Raw genomic sequence first — 17627 nt, 5'->3', positions numbered from 1 at the left:
TATTATTTCCACCAATTGTATTTTAATTATTATTTTTCATTTCACCAGTATCTGAATCTAAACCAAGTGAAGAAGAGAAAGCTGAATTCAAGAGAAAACGCAAGACTTGGTTTCCTGACCTCCAAGGTAAAAACTTCAGCTAAGGCTGCAACCACCATAGACATTGAGAGGGACCCACATTTTCCCCCAGATATTCAGGGTAATTGTCGAAAATGATCTCTTATTATAATAAATTATTTTCAGATCTATTAAAAACAAACACGGTCTTCAACTAAGCTACTTTGTTTGTTATCCTCAATTTAGAATACTTTGTATATTTCAGTCAAATTCATAGACCCCTCGTGGTAAAACAAGTTAAGTGATGTGTCTTTTTTACCTCCTTCCAGCTTATTAAACCTGATTATGTCTATTTCCTCAAAAGGAAAATGTAGGTGCAAGTCAGCGAAGTCCATGTAAAAAGCGGAGCATGCCTAAGGATACCAGCGAATGAACAAGGGAACGAAGCATCACCAACATTTGTACTTTGTAAAATGAACTGAATAAAAAAATGAAACTATTTATTTATTAGGACGATACACATGAATTAACAATGGTGTTTACATTTAAAGCCAAAATAGCTAATTTTCATGTATAAATATACTATATTCTCTGTATTATAAATATACATTGAAGATAAACAGAGTATGCATGTATTTCCCGATTCGGTTTTATTTAATTTATATCACATTTTGTTTAATTATAAATATGCATAAAGTGAAGATAATCATAGTATGCACATGTTGCCTGAACAACATATAAAGTCACCATGAAATGGACAATTGGACAATTCTTGTTTTTATTGAATATTGCAATAAAGAAATAATTTATTATAAATGATTTATCCATGCACATCATATATATATATATATATAAATTAACGCCCTCGTCCCAAGGACGCAATTCTGAGAACTGCTTAGAGAAAACTGCATTGTATGTACACACATTGGACCACTCCCACCATCATAATGCAATGGACATTGTGCAGGGATGATTTTTGTCCAAATTAATCAAGGCTAGAAATTATGAGAAAAAAGTCAGTATTGCAGGATATAAGGAGTTTAGAAATGTGAATTGTGAGATAAAAAGGTACAATTACCTTTTATTCTGTGGCAGAAACAAGCTTCTATACATCACTGAATTAAAACAGCTGAAGAAACTAAGAGGTGGATCCTGTAAAATCTTTTATTAGCTTTATTATAATATCATCATCAACATCATATTCTGAGAGTAGAAAACCAGCTACAATCTCAGTAGTCTAGATGGAAATAGGGGTCCACGCGCACCCCCCGGCTTTTTTTATGCCACCTGATTTTTTTAAATCCTTAAAGTGTCTATTTTCAGAATCTGCCAGGTACCAAGCTGAAATAATGTCCCAAAGGCTTCATTTTTAACCCTTTGCTGAACCCAACCGGAACCCGTAAAATAAAAAAATGATATAGAAAGTGGCATAACATTTTAAGTAAACAACATACAGAGACAAATGAACACATTTTCCCATACAATTCTGACCCCAGGAATTTAATGGAATGGTTATTTTTGACATTTGACAACATATTGACCCTATTTCTGGACAAAAATAGCAAAAAATGGCCAAATATGTGTAGAGGATCAACTATTTTTTCGTTTTCTCAAGCGTATAGGGTGATTTTTTTTCCACAACCTGTTATTTCTTTATCATTCAAGTGTCTATTTTAAGATTAAATCGGGTACCAAGCTGAAATAATGTCCAAAATGCTTTATTTTTAACCCTTTGCACCAAACCCGAAAAATCTAATGTGATATAAAGTGCCATAACTTCTGATGTAAACAACTCACAGAGACAAATGGACACATTTTTCCATACAATTCTGACCCAGGGAAATTGTTATTTGTTATGTTTTACAACATCTTGACCAGATGTTGGTTTGTTGCCCCGAAAATATCGAACCTTGAGACTCAGACCTTTCTGACAATATTTTGTCAAGATTAGAAAAGGTTTTGATCATAAATTATGAAACATGATTAAGCACAAAAGGGGAGGAGCCCGATAAAAGAATTTAGAGCACCGTTTCTATGGTAAAGCAATGTCCAATTTCAAAACGGTTTTCACAAGATGAATTCTGAGTTTGTAAGCTTTCAAATTCTAATTTATGATAAAAATATGATGAAAGGCGATAAAAAAGATAATATTATTTTAGAGGATAATATATATATTATACTTTTTAGAGGATAATATTATTTGCTAATTTTTTATTGACAAATACAAGATTATATGTTTTATTATTAACTTTTAGCATGAAAACCAAAGTTTCAATTATCAAAAGTGTGTGTCGACTTTGTGACAAATGCCAGAACTCCTGTTATGATGTAGATATTTTGAGGTGCACTCTTGTCATAAATTTATCTATTACTGTTCCTACATAATTTGTAACAAAAAACAGTGCTAAAATATCTATTTAGGAGTCTTAGACCTTTCCAACGATATATATTTTGTCATGATTAGATTAGGATTTAATTGTAATATAGTGAATTAAAAACTCAAAATACAAAGATGGTCAAAATTAATCCCTTTTTTATACTCTAAAAAGGCAACGTGACTCAGGAGACACATATACACTCTCAGAAAAAAGGTACAAAAGCTGTCACTGGGACAGTACCCTTCAAAAGGGTTCTAATATGTACCATTTAGGTACTAATATGTACACGTTTGGTACCAATATGTACCTTTGAGGGACTTATATGCACTCTTTAGGTACACAGGTGTACCTTTTGAAAAGGTACCGCCACAGTGACAGCTTTTGTACCTTTTTTTCTGAGAGTGTATTTCAAAACGTGCTAAATAACAACATGAACAACATATTAATTAATTTTCTTCTTCAGCACCTTAAGACAATGTTCAAAATGAATGTTAGCTGTATTCTTATTATTTTTCCAGAAGAAAAGTAAGTTTAATATATATTTACTTTCCTCAAAATCTGACTGTCCTGCATCACCGGTAGCCATGTTGGATTTAGGTCAGGCTGACTAATTTATCACAAAAAACTTGAAGCAAATCATGTGACCAGCATACTCAAGACAGACCAGGCTGTGATAAATGATAAAAAGCATTTGATGAAAAAAATTGTTCTTATGCCCCAAAAAAGACAATAAAAACTATGTGACTCCCAGGTCACGTTGCCTGTTTTAGGGTTAAGTAGGCTATAATTATCTATATAAAATTTCTACATTTTTGTATTTAAGACATTATATATATATATATATATATATATATATATATATATATATATATATATATATATATATATATATATTTGTCATTTTATTATTATATAATTGTATAATTAAGTAGGCTATAATTATCAACAAATATATATATATATATATATATATATATTTGTTGATAATTATAGCCTACTTAATTATACAATTATATAATAATAAAATGACAAATAAAAACTAAGACAAATAATTTGTATATATTTGCTGATAATTAAAGTCTAGATAAAGTCTTGATACGCGTTATAATCACATCTATCACCAACACAACTTGTCAATAGTCAAGGTAGTTTCCGAAGTTCTTAAATTATTTCACTGTATAATTACTTACTTTAGTATATTTAAAAATAAAAGTATAATAACAACACTTTTATTACAGAAATTTTTTTACTTCATCAACTTCGTTGCTATATTACTTTTTAATCATTTTTGTCTCCTTTTCTTCCTCTGATGGACTGCCACTAGGCATATCGCTTATTGTAAAGAATAATAATAAATAAATAGATTGACACATTTAATGAATGTTATAAAACTAAGGCAACCAGCTTCCGGAGCTCCTGGGTGTACTTAAGTCATCTCTTCTCTTCTCTCTCTATTTCTCTCACAGTTTTTCACAGATAGTTCACCGTTGCACACGAACAGCCATTCGGTTATACACTTTTTTTGCACAACATGTCTTGCAGTCATCAAAGATGCTTATCCATCAAACTGAGCATGTCCACCATGCCCACCTGTTTCAGAGAAACAGAACCTTTAAGCCCCTTAGATGAGCATGAGCTCATCACAGCCCTCCTCGCAGGGAGGTGGTGGCCAATAATGGAGGTAGAGGATCATTTACGCTCATCATTTGAGAAGAACGGGCGTGGGCTCACTTCAGGCCAGTGGGGAATAGTGGAGGCCCCACAAGGAGCCCCATCTCCTACTAGGTACCAGCAGGGAGAGCCTATGCCTGGCCAGTCCCCTGCGGGAGCACCCATGCCAGACAGGTCCCCGCAGGGAATACCTGTACCTAAAGCATTAGTGACCACTGTGTCCTCTGAGGAAGCACCTGTGCCCACCTCATTCCAAGAGGACGCACACGTGCCCACTGTTCCTCCAGGGGAAGCACCAGTGCCTGCCTTGTCATCTGAGGAAGCACCATGTATGCAGGATCCCCTGAGGAAGCACCAGTGCCCGCTGCCTCCCCACAGGGAGCACCTGTACCTGCCAGGCCCTCATTTAGGAGAAAAGTGAGAATCCCTAATAATATGAGATTGCATCTGAAAAGGGATGTCATCTTGACACCTTTGCCCTTAAGGCCCCCCAAGGGACCACCTACGTTTGCCAGGACATCAAAAGGAGCACCAGTGCCCACCACGTCCCCAGAGGAAGCACCTGTACCCACCTCATCCTCAGAGGAAGCATCAGTGCCCACTGTGTCCCCTAAGGAAGTACCTGTGCCCAACTCATCCCAAGAGGATGCATCCGTGCCCACAGCCTCCCCAGAGGAAACGCCAGTGCCCACCACATCCTCTGAGGAAGCACCTGTACGTGCCTCGTCCCAAGAGGAAGCACTCATGCATGCAGCATCCCCTGAGGAAGCACCAGTGCCCGCTGCCTTTCCACAGGGAGCACCTGTACCTGCCAGGCCCTTATTCAGGAGAAAAGTGAGGATCCCTAATAATATGAGATTGCATCTGAAAAGGGACGTCATCTTGACACCTTTGCCCTTAAGGCCCCCAAAGGGACCACCAACGTTTGCCAGGACATCAAAAGGAGCACCAGTGCCCAGCACGTCTCCAGAGGAAGCACCTGTACCCACCTCATCCCAAGAGGAAGCACCCATGTCCACTGCCTCCCCAAGAAGCACATTTAATTCACTAGTTTCTGACTTTAAACACATTGAAGAAGAGAAGGCTGAGTTCAGAAGGAAGCTCCAGACCTGGTTTCCTGGCATTAAAGGTAAGAACATCAGCCAGGTCAACAACAACAAAATATAGTTTTAAAATAAAACTATATAATGTTCACAGTCCAAAAAAAAAAAAAAAAATGTATTATTCAAAATGTGAAAATATGGACTTATATGGTTCTTTGTCTCAAGGCTTTATCTAGAATAGATACAAATTTGTGATTCATCGCGATTAAATATTTTAATCGTTTGACAGCACTAATATATATATATATGTATGTATATATGTATACAAACATATATACATTGCGCTTTAAACAATACAGATAGTTTCAAAGCGGCTTCATGGTAATAAATAGAATCAGTGATGCAATTGTAGAATTCAGTTCTGTTGTGTAAATCAGCTTTTTTTTTATTTTTTAAATAAACAAACAAAAACAAAAAAAACATTCATGAGTTGACTTGCTTATGTAATCTTTGTATTGGACAGGAAATAACATACTTGCTGTCCTTGGTGGAGGGCTCGAGCTCGAGACTTGACCTGAAGCCTGAAGTCCAACCCCATCCTGACAGGAACTCAAGCCGCCACACTAGAGATCAGAGCCTGTCCACGTCTGAGCCAGAACATGAGAGACTGAAGACTGGAAAGAAGTCATCAAGACATCACAGCCACTTTTGCTTTGTTTTAAAAGTCAAGACAAGTCATCTTTATGTATATAGTGCTTTATAAATGACCAGTCTGTATATATGACCCCTTTGAATAAATGCTTTCAATGAATACAAAAGAAGAAATGCTTTTCAACAGTCTCAGTCTATGAGAAAACTTTGAAGTGAAAAGGCTAAAGCCTATTTTGTTAAAATCTCCATCTACATGGTTGCAAACTTACACAGCCTGTCTAAAACATAACCCTATAATAAATGAGACTAGAGTCTGTGGGCAATAATAATAATAATAATACAATTTGTTGCTTGACACCCCCATTGGTTATTTAAGTTAAATATGCTATTTTTGTATTATTAGAAAGATTTAGGTCAGTCTTGAAGCTTATAGGAATAGTTCCCCAAAAACAAATAAAAAGTTATGTCATGAAACAGGCTGATCGGTCCATCATTTTCTGTAGGGCACAGCTGATTGGTTCCTGCTGTATCAGTAGCCAATGAGCTTGCGTGCTCAACCTTCAAATACTTTGTCAGCATTTGTTGTAGTTGCAGCTTTCAGAAACACTGACTACACCTTTCCCAGCTCCACCTGTATTAACTGAAATTGAAAATAATTAAATTATAACTACGATTTATTGAAACGTTACATGTAAAATTACACATAAAAACGTGTGATTACAACTAAAATGTTTAGGTCACTTTGTTAAGCTTTGATTAATCTAGGTTCAGGTAACTAAGTTCAATTAACTTTGACTAAGTTCACACTAAGGATGATAACTATAATGTCTCAACACTCAGGGAAGGGTTAACTGACTCAAACTGCACTGTGGAACCTTTCACAAATCAGAATGGGATATTTAAACACTCAGGGACAGGTTAACTGACCAAAACTGAACTGTGGAACCTTTCACAAATCAGAATGGGACATTTAAACACTCAGGGAAGGGTTAACTGACCCAAACTGCACTGTGGAACCTTTCACAAATCAGAATGGTTAATTTAAACACACAGGGAAGGGTTAATTGACTCAAACTGAACTGTGGAACGTTTCACAAATCAGAATGGGATATTTAAACACTCAGGGAAGGGTTAACTGACCAAAACTGAACTGTGGAACCTTTCACAAATCAGAATGGTTAATTTAAACAGTCAGGGACAGGTTAACTGACCAAACTGAACTGTGGAACCTTTCACAAATCAGAATGGTTAATTTAAACACACAGGGAAGGGTTAATTGACTCAAACTGAACTGTGGAACCTTTCACAAATCAGAATGGGATATTTAAACACTCAGGGACAGGTTAACTGACCAAAACTGAACTGTGGAACCTTTCACAAATCAGAATGGGACATTTAAACACTCAGGGAAGGGTTAACTGACCCAAACTGCACTGTGGAACCTTTCACATATCAGAATGGTTAATTTAAACAGTCAGGGAAGGGTTAACTGACCAAACTGAACTGTGGAACCTTTCACAAATCAGAATGGTTAATTTAAACACACAGGGAAGGGTTAATTGACTCAAACTGAACTGTGGAACGTTTCACAAATCAGAATGGGATATTTAAACACTCAGGGAAGGGTTAACTGACCAAAACTGAACTGTGGAACCTTTCACAAATCAGAATGGTTAATTTAAACAGTCAGGGACAGGTTAACTGACCAAAACTGAACTGTGGAACCTTTCACATATCAGAATGGTTAATTTAAACAGTCAGGGACAGGTTAACTGACCAAACTGAACTGTGGAACCTTTCACAAATCAGAATGGTTAATTTAAACACACAGGGAAGGGTTAATTGACTCAAACTGAACTGTGGAACCTTTCACAAATCAGAATGGGATATTTAAACACTCAGGGAAGGGTTAACTGACCAAAACTGAACTGTGGAACCTTTCACAAATCAGAATGGTTAATTTAAACAGTCAGGGACAGGTTAACTGACCAAAACCAAAGTCCTTTTAGGCAAGTCGTGCCACTCGGCCGCCATCTTGGCAACGCCTCCGGGCAGCTATTTCGGACTAACAAAACCAGGCTCCTATCTAAATGAATGGGCAGAGAGTCAGAACTGCACTTTCACTGGTCACCGGGACATAAAAACTGCATATATAGAAACAGCAGTAAAATATGATAAAAATCGCTGAAAAAGTTAGATGACTTTGCCCCAAAATAAGGTTTAAAACGCCTTTTCCCCCACAGGTTATACTTTTACTACGCATGCGCAAGGGTTCACGTTCACGACACCAACTTCATTTACGTCTCTATCCAGAATGCCGGTGTTGTGCCAAGCACTTAAACAATTATATTTAAATGTCTGAAACCTAAAATAAACATTATGTGGTTAAAAACACTGAACAGTTGTGATATAGCCTATGACAAGCGCTGAGCGCGTCCGTCTTTGGCTCAGCGCCAGCCACAGCGCGAAAGCACAGGTTGAATATGGCAGTTATGTCACGTCACTGTACATTCGCTCCTTAGTGGTCAGCTGCTGACTGTTAAAAGCAGATGATTGGCTTTCCAGCGGGAGGGGCGGGACATGTGCATACAACCGCCATCTTTGCCGTTACGGGTTTTCCTTATATAGTTGTATTGAGGATTGAGGAAGTGGCATGTCTCTTATATAAATTGTCTCTGCCAAAACTGAACTGTGGAACCTTTCACATATCAGCATGGTTAATTTAAACAGTCAGGGACAGGTTAACTGACCAAACTGAACTGTGGAACCTTTCACAAATCAGAATGGTTAATTTAAACACACAGGGAAGGGTTAATTGACTCAAACTGAACTGTGGAACCTTTCACAAATCAGAATGGTTCATTTAAACACACAGGGAAGGGTTAACTGACCAAACTGAACTGTGGAACCTTTCACAAATCAGAATGGTTTATTTAAACACTCAGGGAAGGTTTAATTGACCCAAAATGCACTGAGAATTTTTTCTCACCGACGGGGAAAAAAACAGCTGTCGGAATCCGTTCCCCCACTCCCCTTATGAGAGGTGTTGATGTAATGGCTTAAAAAATGCTGGATGGAGCTTAACTTGCATCAGTTTAGAAATTTTTTTTTTTTTGCCTTTTATTATGATAGGACAGTATAGTATCAAGAAAGTTTGATGAGCCGGGACTAGAACTCGGGTCGCCCAAAGCTAAAAAAAATATTGTCTGGGCATTGACCACTAGGCTGTTGAGGATAGTAATTTGCTGCAATTTGATAAATATTAGAACCTCATTGTGTAAGAAACATAGGGGGAACAGAAACCGACGGAAAAGAGTTCAGCTGTCGAAATCCGTTCCCCACCCCAATGATGAGAGATGTTGATGTATCGGCTTAAATATGCTTATGCTATTCTGTGTGTGGATGGAGCTTAAACAGCATCAATTTGATAAATATTAGAACCTCAGTTTGTCAGAAATATGGAGGGAACAGAAACTGAGGGGAAAAAAACAGCTGTTGGAATCCGTTCCCCCACTTCTATTATGAGAGGTGTTGATGTAATGGCTTAAAAAAGAGTTTGTTCAAAAATCCTGAAATATTGTCTGAGTTTCTTCCAAAAGCCCAGTCTTGGCAGCAGAGTTTCTTCAGAAAGTGAAGAATTTCCCTTTTTTTGAATTTCTTTAAAAAGCCCGCTTTTGGCAGCAGTTTTCGCTTACGGCCATACCACTTTGAGAACGCCCGATTTCGTCTGATCTCGGAAGCTAAGCAGGGTCAGACTTGGTTAGTACTTGGATGGGAGACCGCCTGGGAATACCGGCTTATGTAAGCTTTTTAGTTTACTTCACTAATGTTCTAACCTTTTAAATAGCCCGTTTTTGGCAGCAGATTTCGCTTACGGCCAAACCACTTTGAGAACGCTAGAGGGAGCTAGTGAGCTACAGGAAGTGAGTTGGCTATAGAGGGGTGGAAAAGGTTCACCCAAACTTTTGTTTTGTTTGTGTTGTTTTGTACTCAAATAAGTGTTTTGTTTATATTTTTTTGGTAATATTTTTGTTATTTGTCGGATTGCTTCAGTTTTTGTTTTTTGGTAAAATGGACGGATTAATGGTGACGGATAAGGACTTGGCACGAGAAACATGGCGGCGAACAGAAAATGGATTGGACAAAAGACAACGAGAAAAGGATTACCCTGAAAAGAGACGCAAAAGGACCTACACAAAAGAAGCAGCGGTTGTGATTGATTTGACGGAGGTACAGGACGGGAGAGCGGAGGATATTATAAAAGCATTGACGGATAAGATGGAAGTGACGAGTATACTAGAGGTAAGACCAAAAATTACGAAAGAATATGAAATTACATTTGAGAAAGAGGAAGATATTGATAAACTGGCTGACGGACTGATGATAAAAGGAAAGATGTGTGAAGTTAAAAAGTTGAATAATAAAGAATTTGTTGTCTCTTTCATGCATCTGCCCACGTACCTGGAGGACGACGAGATTCTACAAAAGCTGGAGGGATGGGGGGTTACTCCCATCTCCCAGATCAAGCGGAGAGTCTACACAGGCACCCACATAGAGGACGGAACGAGATACATGAGAGTACGATTCCCGAAAGAAGTGGCTTCTCTGCCCTATAGCACGAAAATCGAGATGGAAGAGGGTCCTCAGTATTTTAGGGTGATACATAGCCAGCAGGTGAGAACCTGTAGGTTGTGTATGAGCCCTGAACACATGATGAAGGACTGTCCGGAATTCAAATGTTTTAAGTGCGCGGAAAAGGGCCACTTCGCAAGGGACTGTAAAGTGGTGAGGTGCCCAGACTGCAAGCTCGTGCTGGACAGGTGCGAGTGCTGGTTCGGAGACCAACAACAGGAGGAAGAGCAGGTGAGCGGGCAGATGCATGAGGCAGACAGCGAAGAGGAGCAGCACGAGGACATGGAAGGAACACAAAGAGAGGATATTATAAGCACGGACGTTGAAGACATAATCGAAATGAATGGAATAACGAAAGACAGAGGAAACAGGGACACTGGTAGAAGTAACTGAGACTTTACAAACTGAACTGGAAAAGGCAGAGGAGCAAGAACATGTCAGCGAAGAAGAGAGAACGGACAAAGGCAGTGAAAACATTGGCGACGGCGGTACTACAGGAATGACAAATAAAAGAAGAAGAACAAATAAGGTAATTCCAAATTTGGACAAAGCAAAAAAAAGAGTTTTTAAACCAAAATATGAGGAGAAAAAGGACTGTGGAGAAATTGTAAAGGAAGGGGAGGGCATGGACTGATAAAATGGGGATTTTAAGGTTTTTTATCTTTTATTTTATGGTTCTGAAAATTGTGACTTTTAATGCTAGAGGATTAATGAATGGTTTTAAATTTGAAAAGTTGAAGGAACTGTGCAAAAACGAAGATGTGATTTTATTGCAAGAGACAAACTGGAAAGAGAATGTTATGGAGGATTTTAAAAAAAGATGGGAAGGGGAATTACTTTTTAATAATGGAGAGGGAAAATTGGGAGGAGGAGTTGCGGTTTTAATAAGAAAAGACATAGGCATCAAGACAAAACAAATGTATAATGATAGAAAAGGGAAATGTATGGCGGTAGAAATTGAGATGGAAGGAGACAAATTTATTTTAGTGAACGTGCACGCTCCTAATGAAGAACAAGAAAAGAAAAGGTATTTTAATGTTTTAAGAGACTTGATAGAAGGATGGGGGAAAATAATATTGGCGGGTGATTTTAATACGGTTTTTAGTAAAAGAGATATGGGGGACGGAATGGTTTTTAAGTCAGATACAGGGAGAAAAGAATTAAAAGGGTTGATGGAGGGGAAAAATATAATAGATGTATGGAGAGAGAGAGAAAAGAAAAGAAAAGAGAATTTTCTAGAAAATAGCTAGTCGGGAATTTTTTATGTCAAACAAGAATAGACCACGTTTTATGTACAAGAAACCTAGACTATTTTATAGAAGATTTATCTTCTAAAGAAACTTCTTTGAGTGATCATAAAATGGTTTTAATGAGGATCAATTTTAAAGATGAAATTAAGGGACCTGGGGTTTGGATTTTAAACACAGAGCTTTTAAAAAACGAAAGTTACAAACAAGGGATTGAAAAGATAATAGAAGAAGAAAAAGAAAATGGAATGTATTGGGAAGACAAGAGATTGTGGTGGGAGAACGTAAAATATGAAATAAAAAAATACTCAATAAAGTATAGTAAGTTGATCCAGAAAGTGAAAAGGGATAAAGAAAAAGAGATAAGAGGTAAACTAAAGGAAGAATTAAATAAGAAAGAGGTAAATGTACAAAATGTTATAGTAATGGAGGAGAAATTGAAGAAATTTGAAGAAAGTAAATGTAATGGAGCAATGTTAATAAGTAGAGCAAAATATACAGTAGAAGGAGAAAAATGCACAGGTTCTTCTTTAACCTAGAAAGGAGAAAAGCAAAATCGGAAATGATAAAAGAGTTGAAAATAAAAACGGTGAGTTAATTAAGGAAACAAAGGGAATTTTGGAAGAAGTAAGAAGTTATTATGAAGAATTATTTAAAACGAAAGATACGGATGGAAAAATGAGAAACGTATTATTACAACAAATAACAAAAAGAGTGGAGGGGACAGACAAAATGGAATGTGATAAAGAAATACAGCAGGAAGAAATAACACAAGCAATAAATCATTTGAAAAGCAAGAAAAGTCCGGGCATAGATGGGATAGGTAATGAGTTTTATAAAGTTTTTAAGGATAAAATAAGTTTGATTCTACAAGAAGTATATGAGGAGGTTTTTAAGAATGAGTATGGGTTTGATGAAAATAATATATAAATGAAAGGGTGATAGGACGCTTTTAAAGAATTTTAGACCAATAACCATGTTAAATGCAGACTTGAAGATTTTAGCAAAGGTTTTAGCAAACAGATTGAAAAATGTTTTACCAAGTATAATAGAGACAAATCAGGCATATGGAGTAATTGGAAGAGACATAGCTGATATAACAAGCAGCATAAGAGACGTGGTAAGTTATGTCAGTGGAGAAAACAAAAATGGTTACGTTATTAGTTTGGATTTTGAAAAAGCTTTCGATAGAGTGGAACATGGATTTTTATTTTCGATTTTAGAGCAGTTTGATTTTGGGGAGAATTTTATGAAATGGTTACAAATTTTATACAAAGATGCATTAACAAAAGTAAAGTGTAATGGTTTTTTAACAGATGCTTTTATTTTAACTAGATCTATAAGACAAGGATGCCCGTTATCAGCACAATTATATACGTTAGTTGCAGAGCCTTTAGGACTGATAGTTAAAAACTGTAAAGAAATAAAAGGAATTGAGATGAATAGAGGAAAGGAGCTAAATAAGATTTATCAGTACGCTGATGACACTACAATAATAGTAGAAAATTTGCAGAGTAGCCTATTAAAAATGTAATGGAAAAAGTTAAATGGTATTGTCAAGGGTCAGGAGCAAAGATAAATAAAGAGAAAACTGGATACATGAGATTTGGGAGGGTACCGGTTTTAGCGGGGTGTTTTAGTTTCACAGAAGTGCAGGAAATTAAGATTTTAGGTGTGCTTTTAGGGAAAAATTAAAAGAATGTTCAGGATACTATGTGGGAGGAAATAGTGGAGGAAAAATTTGCAAACCAAAGGCAACAGTGGCAAGGAACCGAAAAACTCCATCAGGTGACCTAATGGAGAAAAAAAAAAACCTTGGGAGAACCCAGGCTCAGTCGGGGGCCAGTTCTCCTCTGGCGTTTATGAACTAGAGGTCGGATTTAACTGTAAGATTAAAAGTATTATATGAATGCCTGGCTGAAGAGATGCGTCTTTAATCTAGTTTTAAACTGGGAGAGCGAGTCTGAGCAACGAACAGTATCTGGAAGACTATTCCAGAGTTTTGGAGCTAAATGTGAAAATGATCTCCCTCCTTTGCTGGATCTGGATATCCTAGGTATGACCAAAAGCCTTGAATTTAGTGATCTTAAAGAGCGCGATGGATTATAGGGCGATAGAAGATCGGTTAAATAGACTGGAGCTAAGCCTTTTAGGGCTTTATAAGTCAGTAGCAATACCTTGTAATTAATACGGAACTTTATAGGTAACCAATGTAGTGATGATAAAATTGGTGTTATATGATCATATTTTCTTGATCTAGTAAGAACTCTGGTGGCGGCATTTTGGACTAACTGTATCTTGTTTATTGAGGTTGCAGGACAACCGGCTAATAAAGCATTACAGTAATCTAGTCTCGAGGTCATGAATGCATGAACTAACTTTTCTGCGTCAGAAACTGATAGCATGTTACGTAGCTTAGCAATGTTTCTAAGGTGGAAAAAGGCTGTTCTTGTAACATATGAAATATGATTTTCAAAAGACAGGTTGCAGTCTAATATAACACCCAGGTCTTTTACTGTAGAGGATAAAGTAACAGGACATCCTACTATGTTAAAGTTGTATTGTGAGAGGTTTTGTGGGTGGTTTTTTGAACCGATGATTAGTACCTCTGTCTTGTCTGGATTTAATAAAACAAAAAAATTGCGCATCATCCAATCTTTTATATCTTTAACACACCCTGTCAATTTGGATAATTTAGCGTTTTCATCTGGCCGTGATGAAATATAGATTTGAGTGTCATCAGCATAACAATGGAAACTAATTCCATGTTTCCTTATAATATTTCCAAGTGGCAGCATATATATTGAAAATAACAGAGGGCCTAACACAGATCCCTGCAGCACTCCATAGTTTACTGAAGTTATGATCGATTTTTCTCCATTTACAGTAAATAAACAAAATGGTAGCGGTCAGATAAATACGATCTAAACCAGCTTAATGCTTGTCCTTGAACACCAGTATAATTTTGTAGTCGATCTAAGAGTATTGTATGATCTATAGTATCGAACGCAGCACTAAGATCAAGTAAAACTAATATTGAGATACAGCCTTGGTCAGAAGCTAAAAGTAAATCATTTGTGATTTTAACGAGCGCAGTTTCAGTGCTATGATGCGGTCTGAATCCAGACTGAAACTTTTCATAGGTGTCATTTTCTTGCAAGAAAGAGCCCAGTTGAGCGGACACAACTTTTTCTAGTATTTTAGACATAAAAGGTAGATTTGAAATGGGTCTTTTTTATTTTATTTATTTATTTATTATTATTTATTTTATTTTATTTCAGGAATACATGGCCTCTCGGCCCATAGTTCCAACGTTACAATAGCATGACAGATGCTCTTTTTTTCATTCCATGATATATGTACAATGCTAATCTCCATGCATGCTTTGACTCACAAACCTGTGACACATCAACACAAACATCACCAACAAGTGTGAGATCACTCAGATATTTCTTACGCAGATCCATATACAAAGAACAGTCATACAAAAAATGCTTCTCATCTTCAATCGCAGAGATATTAGCTAGTTTACAATAACTACAAATTCTTTCTGTCATTGGTGTATTACTCCATCTACCCGTTTCAATAGCCAAACAGTGTCCAGAGCATCTGAATAACAACAAAGATCGTAACAACTGTATGTTATATACAGATGCAATGTAGCTCTCCTGTACCACCATTGATTTGCATTGTGAATATATATTCAACTTCTTATTATCTAAGACTGATGTGTACCATGCATTCTGTGCTCTTTCTCTTAATCGTTGGTTCAGAATAGTTGTAAATATTACATTTCTGCTTACGAACAAACCTTAATAAAGAAAGCATTGCCTTCTTTCCTTGGTTTGCTAAATGTTGTATGGTTTTCCACCAAGACAATTTTGGTGTAAACCACATACCCAGGTATTTATAAGCATTGATCACTTCAATCTGTTCCCCTGCAAAATACCATTTTTCGTTCTTATTTAAAACGCCCCCTCTTCTGAAAACCATAACTTTAGTTTTGCCCAAATTCACTCTCATACCATATCTGTTACAGAATATTTCAAGCTGTTCAATTTCCTTCTGCAATCCACCAATTGTATCTGACACATTGGCCATATCATCAGCATACAACAAGGTCTGCACTTCTGTGATATTTTCAATCTGTATACCTTTACCCTTACAGCTTTTCTTTATCATAGTTATATATTCGTTTAGGAAAAGAATAAACAAAAGAGGACTCACCATACAGCCCTGTCGTACACCAATGGTACATCCAAAATACTCAGTTAAACCATCAATTCCTTTCACACATGATTTAAGTTTAGAATACATAGATTTCAGTACACCAAAAACTTTTCCACCAATACCATTCCTAATGAGTGTAAAATACAAGAGATTATGCTGGACACTATCAAAACAAAGCTTTGGAGAAATCGATAAAAATACAGTACATCCTTCCTTTTCTCTTCGTAATATATTTCTGAACGACTGACTGTAGGATAAAAATATTATCCATTGTGGAATAACCTGACCTATAACCTGATTGTTCTTCATAAAACATGTTATTTATTTCTACAAAAACTGTTAATCTTCTGTTCAAAATCTTTGTAAAAATGTTACCAAGTACATTAAGCAATGAGATTCCTCTATAATTTTCAACATTGTTTCTATCACCACCTTTATATAATGGGCAAATCACGGCCTCACACCAGGTCTCAGGGAAGTCTCCTGTGTCTAATATTTTATTATATAGAGAAAGCATGATAGGACATAATGTGTGTGATGCTGCTTTCATTATCTCAATAATAATTCCATCAGGACCAGGGGCTTTTCCATTGCTCATAGACATAATAGTTTTAAGTATTTCATCATAGGTAATGTTGCTTTCCAGAACTTCAACTTGTTTAAAAGTTTCAACTTGATAAAAAGTTGAACTTTCATGAGTGTTTAAACAATTTACTACAACATTTTCAAAGTCTTTGTCCATGTTAGATTTTGAATCGGACAATAGCCTTGTGAAATATTCTAGCCACCTGTCGTCCTTGATATCGTTTGTCTTTGTGTTAAATTTTTCATGACTTTTGATTTTCTTCCACAACTGTTGTGTATTCATGTCACACATGTAACACATTATCTAAAACATTAGAGTTGTACTGCTTTTTCTTGCTATTACATACGTTTTTAAAATGTTGCCTCTCAAGAGCATAACTGTTCAAATTGCTCACATTACCAGTTCTTCTGAATTGATTTAAAGCATTATTTTTTTTACAAGTTTCTGAGATGAACAGTCTTTATCCCACCACTTTGGTTGTTTAATTTTCGACGTAAATTTATTAATCACTGTTAAAAAAGGATAACACTTAAGGTGTTTGGGGTCAAAATGACCCCAAACTTTTAAAGAGCGATTACATAAGGAAATATACATTTTTATATGGAAAACTATATATCATTTTTTTTATTTACTTCTCAACTATACATTTATGCTGTGTTTTTGTGGAAATTTTGAAGTTTTTTAACTATTTACTGCACAATTACATAACTAGGCCATAAATTGGCTCATGAAAAAAGATATTTTAAAGAAAAAATCACTTAAATGATGATCTTAATTAAATCTAAATAGTTTTTGGACATTGCTCTATGTGTTAGGGATAGAATACTGACATCTGCTGGTTTGTGGAAAAACTTTAGAAATTATAATTAAAGAAAGAAATTGCAATGACCACATATATCCAATAGAGGGCCATAGAGACTCATTCATTTTCACTTCATTTTTCTTGATGCTTAAACTTCTCCTCACAACTTTATGATATATATTTTGTGAATATTTATTTAAACATTTTGAAATACATAAAAAATATGTAGTTTTGTCAGAGTTATAATTTGTTGTTGTTTTCTGATATATTTTGAATTATCTTGCTTTTGCAAATTATTATACATACATTTACAAGTCACCACTATGACAT

General features: G+C 36.1%; 1 protein-coding gene across 3 annotated transcripts in view; it reads left to right on the top strand.

Annotated features, from left to right (window-relative positions):
• Positions 1-17627, top strand: part of LOC307148749 (serine/threonine-protein kinase pim-3-like) — a 142741-nt gene that overhangs the window by 4253 nt on the left and 120861 nt on the right. For 2 of the 3 annotated variants that reach the window (XM_079854543.1, XM_079854541.1), the window contains one exon: positions 5673-5898. In XM_079854543.1, the coding sequence (XP_079710669.1) occupies positions 5673-5722 (50 nt within the window). In that variant the 3' untranslated portion in view covers positions 5723-5898. Of the gene's footprint in view, positions 1-5157; positions 5236-5672; positions 5899-17627 lie in introns of those variants that run through there. The other variant, XM_079854540.1, reaches the window with a different exon arrangement.

Source organism: Squalius cephalus, assembly GCF_949319135.1.
Source record: "Squalius cephalus genome assembly, chromosome: 21".
Taxonomy (NCBI): Eukaryota; Metazoa; Chordata; class Actinopteri; order Cypriniformes; family Leuciscidae; genus Squalius; species Squalius cephalus.
The sequence above is the reverse complement of the archived record's forward strand: the minus strand, read 5'-3'. Positions and strand labels throughout refer to the sequence as shown.